The following is a 25,870-nucleotide window of genomic DNA, read 5'->3' as shown; positions in this document are numbered from 1 at the left end:
TAACATTAAAAAAAATTATTATATGCACGCGCATTGCGTGCAAAATACGTTAATACTAATAATGTTAAAGAGTATAAAATAACTAATTTATCTAGAGTTATCATATCTTATTTGGTTTTAAATTTTTTTTATTACTAAATATAATTTTATCTTAATTTTTAATTTTTTGAATATTTAATTCATTATGTCAATTCTAAAAATAACATGAAAATAAAAAAGTATGTATATGCACGATCACATGCAAGAATATATGGTAGAAAAAACTCTAAGGAGATGATTTCACGGGTCAATTTTACGATACAGTAATCCTATTTTTATGTTATTTTTATTATAAATATATCCTAATCATCCATTTCACACGTATAAATCAATAAAACTGTGTTATAAGAATATTTAATAACGAAAGACGGATGCAAAGAGAAGGTACAATAGAGAAGGGCGCAACTGACGTACAGGCTGTAGATGTAGTGAGGTCAAGTCAACCACTTCTTATTTGATTCTCCTTCACTCGATTGGTGTGTTCCCAAATATTTGTTCAGAATTTTGCAACCCAAACTCATTGACTTTTAATTCTCGTTGACTATACTAATGGTCTCGGTGGCACCAAAGAATTATTCTGGTAACTTCTCTCCAATTTTTTAAAAAATTAGCAAGGATTTATTTAATGAAAATTTTTCAAATACATTTTCAATGTGAATATATACAACGGTTTAAAAAGTTTAGAAATGAGATTTTGGTAATATTTTTAGGGAAATATTATTGCACATGAAATTATAAAATTATCACTTCACTTTATTTGAAAAAACTCTTTCCAAAATACATTAAAAATATTTATATAATTTCAAGTACAATATGTAAATTGTAACCCTCTGTACATATATAGTATCACTCGTTATTTTATTCGTCCAAGTAAGTGAACGGGATAGGGATTACCATTCATTAACTCTGAATGAATGTTAGCTAAATAATACATTCACTTGTTTTTTATGCAGCGCAATGAACCTATTTCCATATTTAAATATGTGATGTATTAATATTTTATTATCATCAAGGACGGATCTAATAATTAGAGTTAAAGTGAACTTGAACTTAATCAATAAATTATATATTATAAAAATATTCGTTGCATTGTACTACTCACAAGTCACAAAGATAGAAAAATCGTATTTTTGGTTATATATATTTGTCTTTTAGATTGTGATTCTGATCTATGCTGTCAAAATTTCAAATTTAGTCTGTTACCTTTGTTATTTTGGCAAATTTCATCTTTTTTTTCCGACTTGACTCTGACATGGGAAGAATGCAGTACTGGTATGACACTGGAGTGTATAGTGCCACATTAGCACTTCAATAAAAATGGACTAGAATTACCAAAAACAATTGCATGACTAAAACTGAAATTTGATTTTTTTCTAAATAATTTATCGACACCGTCTTTTTCGTCCGATAAAAAAATTATTTTCGTCATCCTTAATTGAATTTTCTATCTCCATCCTGGTTAGTTATATATTTATATATATATATATATATACAATTTTGCTATCCTGTTCACTTCTTGTGCCCACCATGAGGTGGCACTCAACTATTGAATGTGATGAATTGTGCGTTCAATAGTTGAGTGTCACCTCATGGTGGGCACATTAGGTGGGCAGGATAGCAAAACTATATATATATATATATATATATATATATATATTGTTAGGAATCAATCAAACTAAATTCAATATTCTCATAATTCACCACGTAAACACAGAAACAAGAACAATAACACAATCCCAGATGAATAATAACACACAACTCAGATCAAACACCAACGCATGCAAAAACGATTTAAACAAGACAAATATTTACGTGGTTCGGCAAAAAAATTGTCTACGTCCACGGGAGAGCTACACAACACTTTTATTAATCACGAACAGAAGAAATCCAAGCTCAAAACCAGAGCTTATTATAGAGACAGACCAAAAAAATTTAATGCTAGATACAGACACAATTCAAGCTTGTAATCCTTGAATTCTCCCGTCACAATCTGCGCCCCAGTTTTTTTCTCTGAAATCTCTCTTTTCTTCTCTCTCAAATATTTCCTGGAGGTTGAAGAATGTGATTTTCTGTTATATTGGTTGGCGTAACTTCGATCTGTATATATATATATAATTAAACCGAGTTTCTTCTTGGGCTTTAGGTCAACAACTTACGGCTCAATTATAAAGTCAACATAGTCCAACCCAATAAGTCTTCTCATTTTCATCTGATCTGCTCTCGTACTTTGATCTGTCTCTGATCTGTCTCCAAGCTTACAGCTTCACGGACAATTCATCTGACTTCTAACCAAGTCTTAGTACTCGAGCAATCGATCTGTCTGAACTCATCCAAAGAAATCATTTGACCATCAACTTCGATCTGATCTCAGTATTCGATCTGACCATGAACTCATCTGATTTGTACTCTTCGATCTGATCTCTTCTCTATTCTCGTTTAATATGATAGAATCACACTTCAACATATATAATTTTAATGTTGTATTTCTATAGATTATTTTTCTTTTCTTTTAAAACCTCGGACGTGCTCTGTTTTGTTTTTACATGAACGAACTTGGTAGTTGGTGCCTCGATCGAGATCTTCGCACAAATCCATTTAATAATTATTTATGTAAATAAATTACTATTTTTCGGACAGATATAAAATAAATAGATTATTTCAAATCGACGTAAACTCAATTAACTTGCTTTAAAAAAATAAGCAACATCCTTGTCTATTACAATACAGACTATGAAATTGTACATAGTCAAATACGCCACACATTCAAAAACAAGCACAAGTGAGCCCCAAGAAACTGAGCAAAGGTAACGGAAGTAGCCATATCACATGATGTTTGTGGTACCTTCGGATTCTCCCTGAAAAGATATATATTTTATCTTCTGTTGGTGTTCCGCGGATTCCGCGGCTCAGCTGCAGAATTTTCTGGGAAAAAATCGTTCAAAATCTCAAGCTATTTCTCATTTGTTAAATTCTCGTTTTTTTTTTCGCATGTGCGTGTGTAATATGTTTGTGGGCTTGTTCGATATTGACTGAAATTTGTGTAAAACTAATGTCTGAATCTGCAGAAGTTCGGTTAGTTCGTTGTCCAAAGTGTGGCAATATACTCCCAGAGGTCACCGATTACTCTGTTTACCAGTGTGGTGGTTGTGGTGCTGTGCTTAAAGGTACATTTCCTTCGATTTCTATCGTTTTTTAATTTTTTTTTTTTGCTGTAAATATTTCAAAAGGAGACCTAAAATTCTGGGATGTGATTTTTTTTAGGATGTCTAGCTCCATGTTTCATCCTACATATGATATGATTGGAAAATTTCTCCGTAGTTTCTTTCTTATTTTTTTTAATGCCGGAAACGTTGAAAAAATTGGTGTGGTGGGTTGTTTCATTCTTTGATTCTTTTTTTTGGTTTCTGCTGCAATGTTTGACTTTTTAGCCAAGAACAAAGGTGTTGACTTTGGCAAATCGTTTGAGAAATCTGGTGAGGAAAGTACTGTAGAGACACCTTCCGATCATTCTGAGGAAGTACATGCTTCAGCGAAGAGAATGATGATGGACATGAATGATGGTTCAGAAAGCGATGTGAGATCAACTATTAGTTCTTCGAGTCGAGCGGAGAGGAGGAGGATTTCGCGCGAGGGTGCTGAAAATCGTAGGATTCATCTGATGAACAAAGAGGAGAAGTGGGGTGTTGAGGCTGATGCAATCCATGAGAAAAGATCAGACGAATTCCGAACGAAAATTGCTCCGGATTTTGAGCATTTGGGAGTGCATGATGATAAAGAAGAGGTTGGATTCCGGAGATCAAAGCGAGATGCGGATGTAAGAAACGCAGATATAAGTGAGATGAATGGTTTTCGGAGGCCTCAGAGAATGTATAATGAGGGGATGAGATACTCAAATGAGGGTTCATCGAATTTCTTGCCAAAGTCTGGTTATGATTTTGATAATCCAATGAGGAATGGGGGTGATTATATGGATGAGCTCAATGCTGTTGACTATGCTGGAAGAAATCGAGCCGTGCGGTTGGATGAGCTAAAAGATCAGACCAACAAGGGGAAAGAAAAGGTTCCTTTTGGTGGGGGAGTAGCTCATCCGGAACCATATGTATCTAAACATTCTAATGTCGATACATCATTGGGAATGAATAGGGGAGCTCTCCCACACTCGCATACCGATTCACAGATTAGAAGATCGTCTTATGAAACTCAATACGACGATCCACCTCCGTTGGTGCGAAGGCAAGAAATGGATAGCAATGGATATTTTCCTCCACAATATCCTCCAAGTCGTGATCGGGGTTATGGGGATCCATTAAGGTCTCAGATGCCAAGAGAAAACCCACATAAAGCGCCGGCTCTTAATCAATATCAGCCATCTCGTGCACATATTCCTGAACGGTACATGAATGATGTTTATACAGATTCAATGGATACATATGCTCCTAATGTTAGCCGTCACCATCCATCTTGCTCTTGTTTCCAGTGCCGCAACAAGAGAGAAGATCCTCTCTCTTTTCAATCCTCTGCATATGGCCATAAGTTTTCCGGTGTCCAGAATGACATGATGTATAATCATAGCAATCATGGTTCATTTGGTTCGCGAGAATATAACCGGACAATGCCCAATTCATCATCTGTCAGATCCCAGAATCCACAGTTAAACATTAGATGGCCTAGTGAAGTACACCCTGAAGTTAATGGTCCTGTTCGATCCCGTCCTCACAGGGTGCATTTATCTTCTGGTGGACGACGTTGTTGTCCTATAGCTGGCGGCGCTCCGTTCCTTATGTGCCACAGTTGTTTTGAGTTGCTCCAGCTACCTAAGAAAATTTTAAACCAGAATAGTGACAGAATGAAAATGAGATGTGGGGAGTGTTCCACTGTGATTGTTTTTGCAGTTTCGAACAAGAACTTGGTTGTTTTAATTGATGAGGTGGAGGAAGTGGATGTTCCTGTAAAAGTTGATAAAAATACGGCCATGCCACCGACACATGTGGATGGTCGTGTAAATCAAGTTAGAACGATCTTTTCATCTTATGATTTGGATGATTCACGTTTTGATTTCCGGTCTATGGATCGAGAACTAGGACAACTTTCAACTGGCAATGGACGTGATAACGAGTTTATGGATGTTAAAAATCGTCGGTCTACGCCAGATAGTGAAAATTCAACTGCCGCACCAAAAGGTTCCAACTTGAATGAGCTGCCGGCTAGGAGCAAAGGAACTCCACCTCCTGCTGGCTCAATGCCTGTAGAAAATGAGTATCATGGAGTGAACAATTTTGGAAGTGACAAAATATTGCCAAGCAAGACATCGACTACGCAGATTTCAATGAACGATTCGTCACCAGTGACTGAGATAGATATTTCAACCAATGAGTATGCTAATACCGGAACAACTTTTGATTCCGGTGATGGAAGCAGCAAACAAGGAGGGCGTGGAGCCGAGTCATTTTTTGCTGGCATTAAAGATAGGATCTTTAAAGATTCAAATAAGAGCAATCAAACTCTTGAGCCTGAAGAGGCCAAGGTCACTGTTAACGGGCATTTAATTTCGGACAGGTTCATCAAGAAAGCTGAAAGACTTGCTGGACCAATCCACCCAGGGCATTACTGGTATATATTCCACGCTCTTCCTCGGTATCAAATCAGATCAGTGCCCTTTTATTCTTCAACTATGCTTACTTGCTAATTTTCTTTCACTAGGTATGATTTCCGAGCTGGATTCTGGGGCGTTATGGGAGGTCCTTGCCTTGGCATAATTCCTGTAAGTTGATTGTTTTCTAGAATATATGGTGACCTGAAGTTCCACAACAGCTTTTAATCATCATTTCTATAATTTCTGTACCATTTCTTGCAGCCATTTATACCAGAATTTCACCATCACATGCCTGAAAATTGTTCTGGTGGAAACACACGCGTGTATGTAAATGGCAGACAACTCGGCCAAAAAGATCTGAACTTGTTGGGAAGGAGGGGGATGCCAACTGAGAGAGATAAGTCATACATTCTTGAGATATCTGGAAGAATCCTGGACGAGGATAGCGGTGAGGAACTAACAGGCCTAGGCAAGCTTGCCCCAACGTGAGTTGCTCTTTTCTTGTGTGGAGTTTATCGAATCGCCTATTGAATTTTCATGTTCTCTCCGCTGCATGAAGTAATTGCTTGCTACTGTTGACAAAAAGGTCACTTTTATAATGTGGCATCACCATAGCCTGTGCAAATATGACTTATACAATTTCCAGAGCTTTGAATTTGGTGGAGATTTCAATATCCAAGCATCTCATTACAAATGCAACTTCCTTGGACTTGGACATCTTTCATCTGTCACGATGTCTCATGAGAATATTGCTTCTTAGTAGTTTTAACTAAGTTTAATTTGTGTAATCAATGTGGACCATTTCAATGATTTACTAACTTAAATACATCGCAGCGTGGAGAAGGCAAAACATGGATTTGGCATGAGGGATCCCAATGAAGCTGCACAAGCACAACCTACAGCTGTCTGAGGACTCTGGACTCGTATAGTTTTCGACTACTCGTATGCCTGAATCCTCCTTGAAAAACAATTTTCTTTTCTCAAAGAATAAGAGCACGAAACACCAAAGAGAAATACTTGATTTGATTGGTTCCTGTCCAGTTTGTGACTAGTGTATATATGTGTGCATGATTGCATCAGGCTGCCTCCATGATGTTCGCATGTATGCTGTAAACTCTTTTTTACCTTTTTTAAGCTTCCAAGATTTGTGACACTGTGCAGTTCTTTCCTGTGAAAATAAACAGCATTGCCTCGTTTCTTTATTTATTCAGGACACGACTATGCAACCGTGTCCTGGAAAAAATGTAGATAACCAGATGTTTGGTCTTGTGTTTTTAAGTTTTATGTATCAAGGATTTTGTAACTAGATGTGATTCTTGTACTTGATAATTTCATGGATTTAATGTGAATGTGAATGATTTTGTCTGCAAACCGTGTAATGGAACCCCATTGAGAAGCATTTTGTTCTGCAGTATCAGTGATAGAATTGGGTTGGGAATGAAACATCCAGAACATTGAACTTTTGAATCAAAATCAAGATGAAACTCTAAAATTAAAAATTAAATTGCTTTTTAACTATATTCACTATTTTCTCATGAAGATCAAAACAGGGTTCAATTAGTTTCGAGGATTCTTTGGGAATGGTCGATGCTGGCATCAGGGTAATATCCCTGATGCCACATCAATGGCCCGGATCAATTTGACCTGCAATAAGATCCGGGTCGTTGCTACCCCACCCGGGCACAAAATTGTTAATGCTGTCAATTAAAAAAAAAAAATACTTCCAACGGCCCTTATAACATTGGTCGATTCTTTGATAGACTTCAAAATTGTTAATGCTGTCAATTAAAAAAAAAAATACTTCGAACGGCCCTTGTAACAATCTATGGCATGTGAATTAATACGCAGGTAAAAAGAAACAAAGTGATATTTTGTAAAACATGGAAAAAATTGAAATTTTAAAAAGAGTTTGTAGTGAAACAACTTGGGATAATAACTTCAGTAAAACGAAGACAGATAAGATATAATTGTTATCGGGGTTTATTGTACAACCAATGGGTGATGTGTAACAAATATGTTATTTTATTATTTTTATCCATAATAAGTATATTTAAATTTCAAAATTAAGCCAATCTTGTATGAATTTATTTATCCCATACCAATGTGTGAATAATGAATATACAATTGCAAGCACACGAGACCTGAAACAAGTCCAGGCCATTTAAGAAGAAAATATTTAAACATTTAAATTTTATATTATATTTGGAGAAATAATTTATGTAAAACAATTTAATCAATTTGGTCCATGGGAGGAAATATGGGCGGTAGGTCATATAGTCAGCTTTTTGTTAACAGGCCAAGGGGCATTGAAAATTTGGAAAGAGGGCCCATTAAGGCCCACGACACCTGTTATGACAGCGATTGAAATTATGGGTTCATAAAATTTCATCCTCCTTAATTAAGGTATTGTCTCTATTTATAATTGAACTGTCGGCGACCTATTATTATTATTATTATTATTATTATTATTATTATTATTATTATTATTATTATTATTATTATTATTATTATTATTTTTTTTTTTTTTTTTTTTTTTTTAAAAAAAGGGCTTAAAATTGTTGACTTGCTTAGATATTTGTTTCAATATTTTCTTCAAAGCAAAAAATACACACCCGACAAATATAAATAATATTATGAAAGAAACATATACGTAGAAAACATAACTTCCAAAGGATTGAAGATGCAAAAAACACACTTGCATTGAACATTTGACACTTAACAGTGTTAGACTTAGGCATACCAAATAGGATCTTGGTTCGATATAAAATAAAGTATGCCATGAGTCGATATTTGATTTTCATGAATAATATTTTTAATTAGTGATTCTTTATTACAATATTATTATTAACATCAAACTTAAAGACTCCTAAAGTAATTATCCTTGGTCTATTTTGAGCTGTATTCATATATATTCTGTATAACATTGATTGGTTTATTCATCCAAAAATAAAATATATTAAATCCAAACTAAAAAATAATCTCAAAATATTACACTTCATACCAAACTCAATATAGTAAAAATTGATGTCCATGTATGCCAAGATTATTAATATATAGTTAAGAGAAATATCGAATTATCTTTTTGTTACGAAATAAATAAACCAACCCATTTGCCATTCATCTAAATTCAAGATTTGGTGCATGGGATTCGTTCATTAATGGCTGGTTTGAACGGGCAGATCACATCTAGATAAGGCTCCCTTTGGGATAGTGAACCAACTTCCCTACTTTAATCTTTCAAATAAAAAATTTTTGCCATTGCTTCTCTTTTATATCATCATCAATATTTCAAGAATTCTTTTTAAAACATTATATATATATATATGTATAAGCATCATTCTTTATTTCTTCTTCCGCTCTTTCCATTTATTTTATGTCAGTCTCTAATGCAGAGGCCCAAAAATTTATATTGTATTTTCTTATTAATGTATTAAGGTCCCAGAGGTGAGAAAAAAATGAAACAATTGAGCTACAATGTTTACAGGAGCCCATTCTCGTCGGTTGTCGTGAAATTGGGAGTGTGCTTTCTGTTACTGGGCCTTGCTTATCGCCTCTTTTCTTCCAGTTTTCTACTGTTTTCACCTTCTGTGGTCGATGATGTTGAGCTCCCATTGAATGCGGACGATCATTTTTCACCACATGTGGCGGAGCCACCAGAAATCACCGACGATCTGTTGCTGGATCTTGATCATTATTATCCTTCTCGAAATGGTGAGAATTTCCGGCGCATATTTTCTTGATTTCATTCCATGCATGATATTCCCTGCCCCTGTTTCAGTTTCGGTTCTTGTCTGGGTTCAGAGCCAAAAGATTGTATCTTTATCCATTTCCTTGGTTTTGGCTTCAAAAAGTGAACATCATGCAATCGAGAATTGAGAAAATTAAATATTTTTCATGTTTTATATCAGTTTTAGTTGCAATTTCAGGTTCAAATGTCCAAAATTTTTGTATGTGCAAAACTCTGTATATTTTATTAAAGATACTTTTGTTGGCCTCCTTATGTACTGATCATTCTGGGCAAATGTTTCCAGTTCTGTGGACCACATTAAATCGTGAAATTGTTTCCCCACACTCCTTTGATCCCCAACTCTTTAGAAAAGTGGTTTCAAGTTTCAACTGTACCTGTTGGCACACTTTTCTTCAAACACAAACACATTCAAATTGTGCAGAATATTGGGTTCACCTGGTTCAATATGTGGCTTAGAAATTTAAGACGATTTTCGAGTTCTTGAGTCTGAAAGTTACATGCCACTGGTTTGATTTTTGACTGATGCAGAGAGCTGCAATTTATTTATTGGAGATTGGGTTCCAGATCCCAGTGGTCCAATCTACTCCAACACCACCTGCTACACCATTGAGTCTCCCCAAAATTGTATCAACAACGGAAGGCCGGATTCGGATTACTTATACTGGCGTTGGAACCCGAGGGACTGTAGTTTGCCCAAGTTTGATCCTAAGAAATTTCTCCATATAATGAGGCACAAGTCACTAGCCTTTATTGGTGACTCGATTATGCGCAATCATGTTCAATCATTGCTGTGCGTTCTCTCGCAGGTACATTTTCGAGGACCAGAATTCTATGAAGATTACATTTTGGGAACTCTTCTGTGATCATGAGTTTGAAGTTAAGAGTCTTGCGAGTAATTAGTAATTTTCACGTGTGCTTTCATTCTTTTTGCTATATGGATGGACCTACTTCATGTCTCGCCAAATAAAACTTTGGAGAACTAGACAATAAATGTTAGGAGATTCAAGCTGTCGTCTTGGATTTTGTTTACATTATTTAGCAAAAGTATTGTGCTTCGAGGGTCCTATATGTTCATCCACAGTAACTGACTATCAGTTTAAAATAATTGGAGGCAATAATCAAGATTTTTGTTGGCCTTATCGGTTATGATAAAAACTTATGGCTGAGGATTGATTAAGGGTCCCTTTAAAGACATCTATGTTTTCACATTCATGCACATGATGCGATTCTCATCCAAGATCTATGATTGAAACTTTGGTCCTTACTCCTTAGCACTGGAATTGGTGTAATGTCTAATTTACAGCTGCTTAGATTTGATGTATGGTTGTTCAAGTAGTTTGATAGTCTCTGTCAAACTTCTGTTTCCTTTCAAATTACTTGTGAATTACATATGACAATTTTTTTTCCTTTTTGTGATTAATTGTTGGTGAACGAACGTATGTGGTACTTGATATTCGAGAAGATTTAATGCGAAATTTGAAAATTTTTTGTTAGAGGGCGTGGTCGCGTTGATTTCTTCCTCCGTTGGGTCCTCCCTGTAACAAGCTCTCATGCATTTTCTCATAGATAATGAAATCATCTAGTTAACAATGTGGTTGAGTTAGAATAGATTTTAACACGCAAAGAAGGACATGAGAGTTCAAGATGGAAAAAATCAAATAAATTTATGCTGTCATTTTTCCTCTAGTCGGAAGCATAGAAGTTTGCTTTTTCTCCACTTTTTAAATCAGATTTTGGAGTTCATACGCGTGTTTTCGGACAGCATGCCTCTATTTCGTCAGTCTTGAGCTGTCTAATGAGCTTATAATTATCGTCTTGCAGACCGAACAATCGGTTGAAGTGTACCACGATTCAACATTCAAAAACAGAAGATGGCTGTTTCCCTCGCATCACTTCACTGTCTCAGTGGTGTGGTCTCCCTTTCTGGCAAAAGCCACGACGTTTGAAGACGACAATGGAGTTTCGTCTGGTTTAATCCAGCTTCATCTCGATGAGCTGGACGCGGTGTGGACACAGCAGTACCACAATTTCGATTACATTATAATAGCCGGAGGCAAATGGTATCTCAAATCTGCACTCTACTATGAGAACAAAACCATAGTAGGCTGCCACAATTGTCACGATCAGAACATAACACAGCTGGGATTCAAGTACGCTTACCGTAAGGTACTGAACTCCACTTTAAAATTCATCACAAGTTCGAGTCACAAGCCTTATGTTTTCTTTAGAACCATAACCCCCGATCACTTTGAGAATGGAGAATGGAGCTCTGGTGGCTACTGTAACAGGACTAGGCCATTCAAAGAAGGTGATATCGAGATAAGCGACATAGATGAGATACTGAGAAATATCGAACTTGAAGAGTTCAAGAGTGCAGAGACTATAGGATCTGAGAATGGGACGATTTTGAAACTATTTGACACGATGTTTCTATCGCTCTTGAGGCCGGACGGGCATCCCGGAGTCTACAGACAGTTCCATCCATACGCAGGGAAAGATAAAAACGCCTTGATTCAGAATGACTGCTTGCACTGGTGCTTACCAGGGCCTATAGACTCATGGAATGACTTGATGATGGAAATGCTTCTTCGGCGATCGAGTTGACATCGGTTCGACTTCAAGTTTTGTACCATTCTACTTCAAGGTGTGTATATTATTCCTTAACAAGTTTTGTGTAAATTTGGCTATATATGTTTTTTTGCACTAGCCATCTTTCAATTATGAAGTGGAGAGGACTGAGGAGTATCTGTATAGCCTACATATATATGATGATGGCTGCATGGCTGGAGAAACAACAATTGTATACATTTGTAAATGTAATTATTGTTCTGTTAAACGTTACATGAGACTGCGGTTCTAAAAACCTTTGTAGCAAAGAAAACTCGTACAAATCTGTAAAGATAGGTAACTAATTATTACCAATAACGTGAATCGAGCCCCATTTTTCGGCCTGAAAAACTAGTTTACTTCAGAATATAGGAGCAAATCGCCCGGATTTAGGCTAAAATAAATACAAATCACAAATTTTTTTTGTAAAAATATTCATTAATTAGAAGAGTATATCATCTATATATTATTTATACTATATTATTAAACTTGAGACTTTTTGGTGCCATGATTTGTCATCGACTCATCGCAATGTTAAATTGATCATAAATTAATTTAATATTTTTTTGATAGCTTTTTAATTACGAAAATATTATAATTTTTTGTGGATATTTATCTTACTTCTTATTATTATCTTATTAAAGAAGAGTAACTATCTTATTAAAGAAGAGCATCACATAGTAACCAAATTAAAATTAATTTGGTGAAGCCGAAGACGAAATATCTAAAATATCCTTCAAAAAGCAAAAAAAAAAAAACAAAACAAAACAAAAAACAAAATCTCTGTCTCTATTTTAAACTTCATTTGTCCATTATAATCTTGATTTGTGATTTTATTTTATTTTTAAATTTAAATTGATTTGAAACAAAGATATACTACATATATACAATAAATAATATTCATATTTTAATCACACATGCAACTCATTGTATTTTTAAATTTAAATTGATTTGTAATAATATGTATACAATAAATAATATTTATATTTCAATCACACACGCAACAAGTGTGCATACGACTTATATATAGATTTGTCATTTTTGCGTTTCACCATTTATTTTTCTTTTTTTTTTGTTTAAATATTGGCTATACAAGCACGTAATACGTGCATCTGAATATTAGTTACTATTATAAATAAGAGCACTTTATAAAAATTTCTTTTGGTGTACTCTCAAAAATAAAAACAGAAAACTCTTTTGGTGTAAAAATGTGAATTTCGGGAAATACCCTTCAAATTTTATTAAAGAAAAAAGATAATATATATTTTGTTGGCGGACGGGTTTGTTGGGCTTTAATCGTACACTTAGACAGGTTAACTCGGCGGCACATATGCTGGCCCAATTTGTTTTTTCTAGTCCTAGACTTATCATATGATGCTTTCTTGGTTTTTCATCTTGTAACCTTTCATCTTGGTTACAAGATGTTGGCTTTTTTATTAAAATAATATAAAATTTTAAAAAAATATATAAAATTATTGCATTTTTGAAAACTTTATCAATATAGTACAATCCGGGACAGTCTGTCCCAAATTTAGCACAGATTCTGCAATAATTTGCAGACTCTGTTGAATCCGGGATAGTCTGTCTCGGAATCAAATTTGTTTAAATTTTTTTTCCCCGTTGGTAGGCCAGAAAATAGTACTACATCGATAAAGTTTTAAAAAAATGCAATAATTTTATATATTTTTTAAATTTTTATATTATTTTAACGATGTTCAAGATGTTGTAGTTAAAAATTCTGTTATTTAATGAATTTTACTTAAAAAAATATAACATATATTTATTTATAAAATTTATCTTTTAAATTCTCATTCTTATCCATTATTTCAACTATTTTATACAAAAGCTTTTTTTTTTTTTTTAAATAATCTTTCCACTACTTCAAATTGCAACATCAAAATCTTTATCTACTGTTATCCAATATGTCCATTGCTCTTCTTTTTCTTTCCCCCTTATTTTAAAGCAAATTTTGCACAATTTCTTATTTTACAAACAATTTTGGTAACTCATAATTATTATTATTTAATTAAAAAAACCCACGTTACAATTCTTATCGAGGTTCTTGGGAAAAATTTGTGGCAGTGGTGTATTTTTACAAACTTAGGGAAATTCGAATTGACCTTATTTGGTTTGCCGATAAAAAAATCATTAATTTATTACGTTGCTGACACGATAAGTGTGAACAGACGTTAGCAGTGAATGATGTTTGAATCAAACATATAGATATGTAATACCTTGTACAGGGAACCCTAGCTAGTTATCTATTGATGTAAGCAAAGGAAATGAATGAATGAATGAAATTAAACTTTGAATCAAGGTTTGAATTTCGAAACAAGTAGATTGGGCTACTCTATTTAAAAGAAGGCTTACAAGAAAAAGCATGAATGAACTTTAAACTTGGCCCTTGGGCTACTTTTTCAAAGAGAAAAACCCCGATTTCTATTTTAATTTTTTTAAATAAAATTTATTATTAATCAGACCGGCCCTTGTTTTTTATCCTAATCAAACAAAAGCCCTAATCTATGCGGATAGGATTTTCCCCATAATCCAACTATTTAAATAAATTACCTTATGTACCCAAAAATTGATATCACTCGATTGGAGAAAATTTGGATAATACGTGGAGATCCGAGTGTTCAGATTAGTACACGAACAAGTCTAGAGAACAAATTTTGTGGGTTATTATCTGCATCACAAAGCAAAGTGAGAGGCGTCAGGGGTTGCCCGACGAAAACACTCCGACGCTCAAGTAAGTATTTGCCTAATAAAAATTCTAAAGAACTAGAGTATGTGACTATAGAGAGTGTATACCTTAAAAATGAGAGAACTTGAGCTATTTATAGATAGTCGGAGAGTTTCATGAGTTTGAGCCTCTTATGGACTTTTAAGAATTTATAGGCCTTGAAAAAGTGTTCAAATAAATAACTAAATAATATAGGACCGAACTGGATTGAGTCGTTGAACTTGGACCCGCAAGAAAATCAAATTAGGTCATAACTGTTAGGTTTGGACAGTATGAAATCACAAAAACACCAGAAAACTTTTCTAGTGTGTGTTATCTTTCAGTGTTGTCAACACTTCACGATAACACTATGCAGCAGAATAATTAACTAACAGTAAAAGTAAATAACACATATATATTTATGCACAAGTACTAAGTATTTGTACTATGCCTCATGGCGAAATAATCACTAGAAAATTAAATCAGTTTACAAAAAAATAACTAGTGATTGTTTTACGAAAAATCTACTTTTCTCAAAAGATTGAGAAAATAAAAGACTTCCTAAAAACTAGTAAAAACTAGAATAAAACATCAATAGGAAGTTCTAAACCGAAAAATGAAAACCAAAGAAACACTTTTTGAACAACACTTCACTCGTGTGTTCTTCAGTGTTTCAAACACTACTCGGCAACACAGTGTAGTAGCGATGAACACTTCAGAAATTCTTCAACGATTGATCTTCAATACTTTAGAATTTCTGCAGTACTTTCTCTATGTATTTTGCTCTCTATATTCACTCTCTTAATTCTTGATTGTCCTCTTTGATCGATCCTATGCACTCTTTTAAATAGAACTTCAAATTGTTTTCATAAATAAGAACCTACATATCAGGGAAACAAAATATCATTAGATATTGAATATTTCGTATCAGATTTAATCAATATTACCAACTTTAACACTTGTCTAAGAAAGGCAAAACTCCAAAGATAGAAATCGAATGTAATAAAAAAATAATTTAAAAGACATGTGCACAACATGATCTTTCAAACTCCCCCTTTTTGCCTTTCTGAACAAAACACACAAACAAGTGCAAATAGCTCCCCCTATCTTTATGCAACTAATGCTCCCCCTGAATTTAAGCATCTCAGAAACAGTGTTGTGTGGTTATATTGTCAACACCGACTCTCAACACACAAGATCAGAGTATCAGATAGTGCATTAGCATATCAGAGATTAATAAATATTTTCGAACTTAAAGCAAAATAACAAAGTAATAGATAAGGATAAAAAAAATCTTAAAACCAAATATCTAAACAGCTTCCTCTTCAGCTTGATCAGCACTTGATCCTACTCCCCCTTTTTGTCCAGAGGGCCCTGGTAGTCCAAGTTTAAGCCTGTACTCAGCCATTAAGGCTTCATAATACTCGAGATCAGCTTTGGCTTGAGCAATTTTCTGTTCAGCATGAGCCATTTGAGAGCGAATAGCAGTAGAATTCAACATAATCACAGCAGTGTTATGAATGGTCATAGGTGGAACAGACTCAGTGTTGGCGACACTGGGTACAGCACCAGTCCATGGTAGATCAATCATCCTATTTCCTTTCAGCAAACCAGGTGCGATCTTGATAAGCTCATCTCCTCCAATCAGCTCTTCATCATACTCTTTCTGAAAGCCTTGAGATTCCAGCATACCATAGATCAATGAAGGAAACGGAAACTTAGTTGTTTTCCAACCACCTTCTCGAAAGGTCATAATATTTTCAAACACCAAATTACCAAAGTCCAAAGGAGCTTGAGTACCAATGGAAAACAGCGCAAGGGCTTGTGGCTTAGTTACCACTGTTGTATTGGTAGATGGCGTCCAATTCTTGATCGCAATTTTGAGAAGCACAGAAAAGAAAGAAGTGAGCTTTGCAGCTGACAACCTGTCTGGGTGCAGTGGAAATTTTTGAACCATGCCTTCAGTGATCACTTTAGTGACTTGATCAATATCCTCAGTAACTGCATCATCATCGATATCAGGAGTATTGTAGTGCTCATTGATCAAAACAGGAGTAAAATCTTACACCTTTCCTCGGATGTACACTCTTCCAAACTTAAATGATTCTTCATCTCCAGTCTTCATGTTCAGATTGCAGTAAAATTCTAACACAGCTCTTTTTGAAAATGGTTCGGCAGTGGTGACAGTAGAATATAAATTTTGCTGTTTCAAGAAAGTCACCAAGTTCTGCTTTTCGAAAGACACTTCATCAATATTTCTTTCTTCCAAACAGTCCTTTCCAGACAGACTCTCCCATTCGTCAGCGGACTCTTTTGAATAAAACTGAAGATTGTATGCTTTATCAGGATCAATCTCAGAGTCAGATTCGGCTGTAGTGTTGTCATCAGTGTTGGCAACACTATCATCAGCAGCTTGTTCCTCAGAACTTCCAGATTCATCACAAGCAGCATCCTCATAATTTTCTTCTTCAGAACTTGAAGAGGATGGACTATCAAACTCCTGGGGCCGGTTATTCTCAAATTCCTTCATCATTTCATAATCTGGTTCATCATCATCAGATGGAACCTGTGAAGATGCAATGGGTTTAGCCTTGGTCTTTCGAATATTCGCCATGAAAGTGGCCAGTAAAATTTTCTCATCAGTAGACACTGGAACCTCTGTTGTTGTCTTTGTGGTATCATCAACAACAGCAGCAGTTGGCTCTTTGTCACTCGAAGCCCTAACAGTAGAATCTTCTTTAAATGAATCATCACTCGTTGATGATTCCTCATTCTTTGAGTTGGCCTTTGCAGCAACAGAAGGTTTTGGTATGGCAACCACCTCAAAGTCTTGATCTGCAGAATCATCTCCAGATGAAAAATCTGGATCATCTACAATAGGACGAGAAGTCTCCCCCTTTCCACGAAATCTCTTGGTGGTAGTAAAATCGGGGTTGAATCCCGCTTGGCGCTTTGACCTCCTTGCTATTGGCTGTGTTGGAAACACACAATTCAACACTGAGAAATCAGAAGGATTCTCAAGGTCGATTTCGTTCCCTGGTTCTCCTGGAGCAATTTTTGCCAAAGGAATAGGTTGAATGGCAGCATGAACAATCGCGAGAGTGGGGTTTTCAGAATGAACCTCTGAAGGTTTGTCTTCCTCTTGGTATCCCATCTCCGATCGTATATCATGCGAATCAAAAAGCTTTGCCTGCCATTATACACAATTTAGAGAGTAAGGGTTTCAGAAAAGTTTAGCAGAGAGAAAATTAGAGAAGGTTGAAAACGATAAAAGCAATTTCTACAGTAATAGAAATATATAGGGATACGAGGTTCAAACGGTAAAAAAATCAAACGCCCCTATCCCTCAAATCAGACTAGGATTCTCCCCCTAACGGTAATAATCCTCAACGGGTAAAAATTTCTTAATTAAGAAAATTCAATTTGATTAATTAAGAAAACTCTGAAAACTTTTACTTAAGAAAATATCAATAATTTCCCAAAGTAAATAACTCCACATCGAGTTTTAACACCACTGAAACATGTTCAATCACAAACAATTTCAATTTTCAGCAAGTTGGGCAATTTTTTCAATTTTTGTTCGTCTTTGAACTTTTAACCCTGAGCTCGATATGATCACAAAAATGCAAAATGCATGACCTAATTTATGTCTAAACAGAATGTAATGAGATTAGATCAAAAATGTATGCAAAGTGTGTGCAGTACGTGTTAAGCACTAGTGTTGGCAACACCTTCCAACAATACTGTAGTCTTCAAAATACTTTGAACTTTTTCACACTTCCAGAGCCATGTTTTTCTTCTTTTTATTTTGATTCAGAAGTGGTAGCCTGCACACTAAAAGAACGGTCTTCATTGGACTCTTTTAGGTAGCTTTTTCCAATTTTCTTCCGATTTTTGTTTGATTTTCAAGACATTGGTCACTGAAATTTTATCAAACCATGCTTTTAATTTTTAAAACCACTTTTCACATGGGACAAGATCATGGAATACACGAACATCCCTCAACTACTTTGTGGTTTAAAGCACTTTTTCATGGCACGTGTGATCTGAAAATAACTTTGGCAGAAGAACTACAAAGTGTTAGTCAGTATTATCAAACAGTGCAAAACATTGAACATTATGAATATGCAGTATGCCTAAAGTCCTAAAAATGCACATGCATGATTGGTATTGTCCTTCAGTGTTGGAAACACTTCAGGACAGCAACTGTGAGTTCTTATAAAGAACACATGTTGAGAGATTTATTTAAACTGGAGAATCTCTCAAAGTTTAATGCTTTTGTAAAAATATCGGCCAGTTGATTATTGGTCTCGACAAACTCCATTTGGATCATGTCCTTCTCAACTAAATCTCGAATGAAGTGATGTTTTATGTCAATGTGTTTAGTTCGAGAGTGTTGTACTGGGTTTTTTGATATATCTATAGCACTTGAGTTATCACAGTACACAATTGGTGTTTCACTTTTAAGACCATAGTCTTGCAGCATTTGATTCAACCAAATTAATTGAGAACAACAACTTCCCTGTAGTAACCCAGATTCTTTTAAGATAATAATATGATAAACATGATTAAGGGTTGGTAATTAATCAATTTCGGAGTGTTATTGGACTTCGGAAGAGAATATGGGCTTTTGACTTTGGGCCGGATCGGAAGCTCCGATCCCAGCCACTTCGGAAGCTCATCGGAAGCTCCGATCCTGGAACGGACGTTCCGATCTCCGGCTGCCAGCTTTACCCGATGACTCAGCCACGAGTTTTGACAAGTGTTGATCGGAGGCGAGATCGGAAGCTTCGATCGTCGGATCGGATGTTCCGATCCCGGCGTGTCATGCATGCAAGGCGTGAGCTGGATCGGAAGCTCCGATCCCGAGATCGCTGGTTCCGATTCGGGCCGGAAATTTTGCCTATAAATAGGGCTTCCCAGATTCATTTCTAAATATGAATTTCCGAGGTTTCTTTTTCAGTTATATAGTGTGAGATATACACTTGAGGGCCCTATCGGTTATAATAGAGGTTCTGGAATAACCAAGTTGTGGTTATAGTCATCCAGGACTAGCGTCTCCAAAAGGCTATCTACGGACGAAGGTATGGTCCGGGAATCTATTTAAGTTTTGGGAGTACTTATTAGCTTAGTTAAGGCTTATAGAATTTATGTAGTGATACAGTGAACTTTTGAATATAGGCTTGGAACCTAGAATCCTACTATACTTGAACTAGCCTAGAGGTACGTACACATTGACTAAGATTGCCAGTGAGTATACATGTTTATATGTTGCATTTATTTGGCATTATTATATGGCATGGTATATGATTTACCGCTTTCTATATTCATATGTCATGTGCATATACACGTTGAGCCTATACCTTGATATACCTGACTATAGAGCCGCTCAGCTCTATACTCGATAGTCTGTCACGGAGAGTACCGCGACGGCGGGGGCATTTATGTCTGTCTACTCTGGTGTACTAGACGAGTGTGGTAGCACCCAGAGGTTGATCCGTGCGGTGGCAGCACTCATGTGGCGCCGGTACTGAGCATAACTTTTCAGATGACCCTTTACCAGTCATCATGTTGCATGCATCATATTTATACGTATACTCATGTTTATGTACTGGGCGTTAGCGCTCACGTCCTAGTTGTTATCTTGGACACTGATAAGTGCAGTTTGTATGCATTAGTTTGTGATATTTTTATATATATTTTTGTGTGCATTCATATTATTTTTATGTGTTTTTATGTGTTTTAGTTCATGTGTGTGTATTTCACTTCCCCGGTTAATTTTGTAGGAAATTAGATTTTTGAAGAGCGAATAACGGAGCAGCCTTGATCTAAAAATCATATTTAATTTTTGAGAGATCCAAATCTGATCTCCACCAGTCAGAATGAAGTTCAAGATGTTTTGAAGCTACAGTCCAAATTTCAGGTCAATCCGACGGCTAAAACTCAAGATATGAATTTTTCAAAATCGTCGCTCGGAGTAGGTTGAAGGTTGCGCTGATGATGAGAGTTGTTGCGCGTTTGCCCTTGTCTAGGCGCTGATAAGCATGGGAGAAGCGCTAACGCGCTGAGAAACAAGTTGTTAGCACAAGAATTAGCGCTATCGCGCTTTATGGCTGTGGTTGGCGCAAGAAGCAGCGCTATCGCGCATGTTCAGCAAATAAATAACGCGCGCGCGTGAGGGAATTATCTCGCGCGCGCGCACAGAAGAAAATTCCAGAGATTCGTGAGTGGAGCGCGCGCGAGCGGGACTATTTCTCGCGCGCGCGAGAGAGGAAGTTTGGGCCACTGTTTTATATAATTGCGCGCGCGAGGACTCCAAGGCGCACGCGCGCGTGTCGACGGGCCAGAAAATTCCAAAAATTATATTTCAACTAGGAAATTAATTTTTAAGGCTTTCCAAACACTATAAATAAGAGTTTTTATTATTTTACAAGGGTTCCAAAAATTTTCCAGAATTTTAGAAGAGATTTTGAGAGGCGGCTACGGCACAGGCTTGGGAGTTTTTTCTCCTCTCTTTTATTTTATTTTATTTGTCAATTCATGATTAAAACTTGGTTTTGAATTATAAATTGTGAGTAGTTTTTATTTTTCGATCAAGGCCACGTGATTGGGCCAGACAATTTATGTAGAAAACTCGTTTGTTTATTTGAGATTTTTAGACTTGATTTGATTTTATTAATTATCGAATTTATATTTGTCCTATAAATTTTTTGGCCAGTTATTTGTTTGCTTGTTAATCGATTCCAAGTCGACAGAGGAGGTCTCGATTTTGATCACTTCGATAATCAACATAGTGTAAAACTGACTAGAAATAGAATTCGGTTTCATTATGCGGTTTAGGTTTTTACTGAATTTTCACAGCAATTTATGAATTCAAATTTGATTAGAATTACGAAAGATTAGTTCATCAATATTTGAATAGGTTTGATTGTTCTAGAAATAGTCCTTCGAATAAATTAGAAAAATTCCCGTGAATTACGATTAAGTCTGATATCTTAGATTGACTGCTTGTTACACGAATTTTCTGGTACCTACGTGTGTCCTTGATCGAAGTTTTTCCCAAATTTTAAGTAATCCAAAGTTTTCTGCTGCGTTTTTATTTAATTTAATTTTATTTGCAATTTTATTCATTAGTTTAAAATCTGAAATCATCCTTTTTCATTAGTCTAGATTAAGTAGAAATAAATAGATTTTGGTAATCATTTTTATACAGTCCCTGTGGGTTCGACACTTGGACATTTGTCCACTATATTATTACTTGACCTAGTACGCTTGCCAGTTGAATTTATTCACACCGATTAACGCGGTCAAGTTTTTGGCGCCGTTGCCGGGGACTGTTTGATATCAAAATTTTTATTTCTCGAGATTAGACTGTTTTTTTTTATTTATCTACTTTCTGAATTTTTTTTATTTTATTTGTGTTTGTCAGGTACTCATCTGCTAGTGCATGCATCGATCTCGACTATTCAAAAATCTCCTACCACTCGATTTGGAGATAGAACGCACGCTTAGTAGGATTTGGAGAGCTAGGAAAGATCTTAATTTGGAGCTTGATTCTGAGTCTGAGGAAGAAATGGCAGAAGAAGTTGACAACCGCACTGTTTGGGATCTTATTAGGCCTCCGGTTGAAGGTTATGGATCCAGCATCGTTCGCCCCGCTGTTGAGGCGAACAACTTTGAGCTTAAACCCTCAACTATTCAGATGATCCAACTTCAAGCACGATTTGGAGGCACTTCTACTGAGGATCCTTACGCTCATCTGGAGCGATTCTTGTCGATTTGCGACACATTCAAGTTTAATGGGGTAACCTCTGATGCAGTGAGACTGCGGTTATTCCCATTCTCTCTACAGTGCGAAGCCTTGGAGTGGCTTGATGACCTGCCGACTGGTTGTATTACTACTTGGACGGGTCTTGTCCAAGAATTCCTAAAGAAATACTTCCCTCCTACGAAGATGGCTAAGTTATTCTCTGATATTATATCTTTCAAGCAAAAGGAGGGAGAATCTCTACATGAGGCGTGGACCAGGTTCAAAAAGATGTTGAGGACATGTTCTCAGCATAATCTTACTCAAAGCCAGCAGACCCAGACGTTCTACAATGGAGCCGATCAGTCGGTTCGATCTATGCTGGATGCTGCCGCCAATGGATGCTTATTCAGGAAGACGCCAGCTGAAGCTTGGGAGATCATTGGCAACATGGCAGAGAGTAATATTGGGTGGCCGGATGTAAAGAAGGAAAAGAAGGGTGGAATTCTAGAGGTCGATGCTTTGATGGCCCTGAACGCTAAGATCGACTCTCTAACACATCAAGTGGCACTCATGAAAACAGCGCCAACACAAGGGAATCTGAAAGAGGATCTGCAGTTGTTTGAAGTTGATGCTGTAAATTTTATGGGAAATCAAGGACGGCAGCCGTACAACTCCTACAACAATAATTATAATCAGAACTGGCAGTCCAAGCAAGAGGAGAAGAAGCCGAGCTTCGAGGAAATAATGATGAAATATGTGGCGGGTACTGAGGCTCGTTTACAAAATCAAGAAGCTATGATGCAGAGGTTGGAAAGTCAGATGGGTCAAATTGCTTCCCAATTGTCAAATCGTCCTACTGGATCTCTACCGAGCAACACTGAGCTCAATCCCAAAAGCGTGAATGCAATTATGGTAGTGACGAGATCACAATCTGAACAGTCTGAGAAGCAACCGGAAGACGAGAAGGCTGTGGAAGGGCCAAAAATTGATGAAGAAAAAGAGGAGGTGCGTACAAAAAAATCCTCCACGACAGGTAAGAAAGGTAAGACTTCAAAATTTGAAGTTAATAAAAATGTTGATTTATCTACTTTACCTTTCCCTCTTAGAGCTAAGCAACTATTATTTGATTCTCAATTAAGAAGTTTCTTGAAATTTTCAAGAAACTGCATATAAACATACCTTTTGCAGATGCTTTAGCTCAGATGCCGAGATATGCAAAGTTTCTGAAAGACTTGCTGAAAAATAAAAAGAAGCTGAATGATCTTACGCAAGTCACAATGAAGGAAGAGTGCTCGGCGGTGTTGCAAAAGAAGCTTCCAACAAAATCTCAGGATCCAGGGAGTTTTTCTATACCCTGTCATATTGGAAGTTTGTCTTTTGAGAATGTGTTGTGTGATCTTGGGTCGAGCATTAATTTAATGCCTTATTCTATTGCTCAAAAATTAGGAGTTGAAAATATAGAACCTGCTGCTATCTCTCTTAAATTTGCTGATGGTTCTATTAAATATCCAAGAGGAGTAGTGGAAAATATTCTAGTCAAGATAGAACACTTTATATACCCTGTAGATTTTGTTATTCTTGACATGGATGAGGATTGTGAGGTTCCACTGATTTTAGGGCGTCCTTTTCTTGCTGCTAGTAGAGCCCTAGTTGATGTTGAGAAGGGAGAGTTGGTTCTGAGATTGAACGATGAACAAGTAGTTTTTACTATGTCTAAGTCGGCTATTGAGAGCCCAATTTTGAAATCTTGTTCTGTTATTCGTTTGGTTGATGAGATGCATGATGTTGGTGCATGTCTGCAGGTGCAGTTGTCTACAGGAATTAATCCCTTGCACAAGTTTTTTAATGATGTAGCATGCAAGTGCAGGACTGATTCGAGTTTTTCATAGACGGTGGATAAACCACCTTGAATTTCACCACTCAAAGAGGAGTATAGTCGGGCTATAGACTATAAATTTAGCGCTGACTGGGAGGCAACCCAGTGTTTTTGTTTTTTTATTATGTTTTTGGTTTTTATTTTTGTTTTTATGTGATTATTGTTTTTTTTCCATGCCAGTTGATCGTGCCCGCCGATAATCTAGACTACTGATACCGTCCCAGAGGATACTGTCAAGAAGGAAGAGAATGCATCGAAAACAAGGGGAGTGTTATTTTTGTTTTTCATTACATTATGTGTTTGTTTGCATTCTGTTCATTGTTGTGAAGCATTGAGGGCAATGCTTTGGATAAGTATGTGGGGGGGGGGGGGGTAGACTAATTTATAGCATTTGTGTGTTTGTTTTGCATTTGTCGTGTTTCGTTTTTGTTTGCATATAGTGTGTTTTTGTTGTTGTTTGCATTGCATGAGTAGGATGAGTCATGATAGCCAATGATGATGAAATTATGTTGAAAAAAAAAAAATTTTGAAAAATTTTGCTCTTGGCTTGACATGAGAAACTGTAGGTTGAACCGTGAATATTTTTAAGCACTAATGTTAGACCAGTGGACTGTAACGAAAGATTTGATGAAGTTTCTATCTGTTTGACCATTGCACGGCAATAGATGGTTTGTGGATCTTGATTGTGTTCTTTGAATTTTGATGAGGCTCTAGTTTACACTTATGATCTTGGGCGCACCTAGAAAAAATTTATATACAATTCCATCCGGGCCTTGAAAGGATTAAAATCCTAAAAAAAAATAAAAATAAAAATAAAAAAAATTAAATTTAAGGCTAAGTATGCGGATTCAATGGGATTGATGCTCCATCCGGGCTATAGACGAGGGGATTAGAAAGAAAAAATAGAATGATTTTTCGTATCCTAGCCAGTTATAGCTAAGTCAGCGGGTAATTATTGGGGCTAATGCAATACCGGGTGCAAAATCCGGAGGTGTGTAATTCATTATCTCAAGGGAGGTGGGTATGTCTAGAGATCGTTGGAATGAATGGACACTTGAAAAGTGAAACTTGCACTGATTTGGCATAGGTTGCTAAGCAGATTTGAGACGAATTCGGTCTAAGTTGTATGAAACTGGAATGACATTTCACACACACACGTTTACGTAAAACCGAAAGTGTATTATGAAAAGTTGAGAGCATGTCTGTGATTTTTGTTGGTAATTGAACTTCTCAGAGACTGTGCACATTCATGACTTGTCCTTACTTATGTTTTTGTTTGCATTTTGTTTTTGCATGTCTTGCTCGAGGGCGAGCAAGAGTTAAGTATGGGGGTGTTGATAAGTGCAGTTTGTATGCATTAGTTTGTGATATTTTTATATATATTTTTGTGTGCATTCATATTATTTTTATGTGTTTTTATGTGTTTTAGTTCATGTGTGTGTATTTCACTTTCCCGGTTAATTTTGTAGGAAATTAGATTTTTGAAGAGCGAATAACGGAGCAGCCTTGATCTAAAAATTATATTTAATTTTTGA

General features: G+C 36.1%; 2 protein-coding genes across 4 annotated transcripts; both read left to right on the top strand.

The window, feature by feature from the left end:
• The first annotated feature begins 2,728 nt into the window (after positions 1-2,728).
• LOC140881212 (uncharacterized) lies at positions 2,729-6,989 on the top strand. Of its 3 annotated transcripts, none has more exons than XM_073286343.1 (6): positions 2,729-2,843; positions 3,105-3,203; positions 3,468-5,649; positions 5,740-5,800; positions 5,894-6,117; positions 6,467-6,989. In XM_073286343.1, exons 3-6 carry the CDS (start codon positions 3,578-3,580, stop codon positions 6,540-6,542), a joined length of 2,433 nt encoding a protein of 810 aa, XP_073142444.1. In that variant the 5' UTR covers positions 2,729-2,843; positions 3,105-3,203; positions 3,468-3,577; the 3' UTR covers positions 6,543-6,989. The 3 variants fall into 3 exon arrangements, with proteins under 3 accessions (XP_073142444.1, XP_073142445.1, XP_073142443.1); XM_073286344.1 differs by having other exon boundaries at positions 2,834-2,877; XM_073286342.1 differs by lacking the exon at positions 2,729-2,843 and having other exon boundaries at positions 2,888-3,203.
• Positions 6,990-8,786: 1,797 nt separating this feature from the next.
• Positions 8,787-12,205, top strand: LOC140883354 (protein trichome birefringence-like 25). The gene is made up of 3 exons (XM_073289787.1): positions 8,787-9,343; positions 9,909-10,186; positions 11,202-12,205. The coding sequence occupies exons 1-3, from the start codon at positions 9,088-9,090 to the stop codon at positions 11,982-11,984; spliced, it is 1,317 nt and encodes a 438-aa protein (XP_073145888.1). The 5' UTR covers positions 8,787-9,087; the 3' UTR covers positions 11,985-12,205.
• The last annotated feature ends 13,665 nt before the right edge of the window (positions 12,206-25,870 follow it).

The sequence above is a fragment of the Henckelia pumila genome, chromosome 2, assembly GCF_033568475.1.
Source record: "Henckelia pumila isolate YLH828 chromosome 2, ASM3356847v2, whole genome shotgun sequence".
In the NCBI taxonomy this organism is placed as follows: domain Eukaryota; kingdom Viridiplantae; phylum Streptophyta; class Magnoliopsida; order Lamiales; family Gesneriaceae; genus Henckelia; species Henckelia pumila.
This window is presented reverse-complemented; position numbering and strand designations above follow the sequence as displayed.

Coding starts and splice junctions, on each gene's coding strand:
- LOC140881212 (XM_073286342.1), top strand. CDS start 3,089: ATGTCTGAATCTGCAGAAGTTCGGTTAGTTCGTTGTCCAAAGTGTGGC. Junction 5,801..5,893: donor CTTGCCTTGGCATAATTCCT/GTAAGTTGATTG, acceptor CATTTCTTGCAG/CCATTTATACCAGAATTTCA. Junction 6,118..6,466: donor CTAGGCAAGCTTGCCCCAAC/GTGAGTTGCTCT, acceptor AATACATCGCAG/CGTGGAGAAGGCAAAACATG.
- LOC140883354 (XM_073289787.1), top strand. CDS start 9,088: ATGAAACAATTGAGCTACAATGTTTACAGGAGCCCATTCTCGTCGGTT. Junction 9,344..9,908: donor TTATTATCCTTCTCGAAATG/GTGAGAATTTCC, acceptor TGACTGATGCAG/AGAGCTGCAATTTATTTATT. Junction 10,187..11,201: donor TGCTGTGCGTTCTCTCGCAG/GTACATTTTCGA, acceptor ATCGTCTTGCAG/ACCGAACAATCGGTTGAAGT.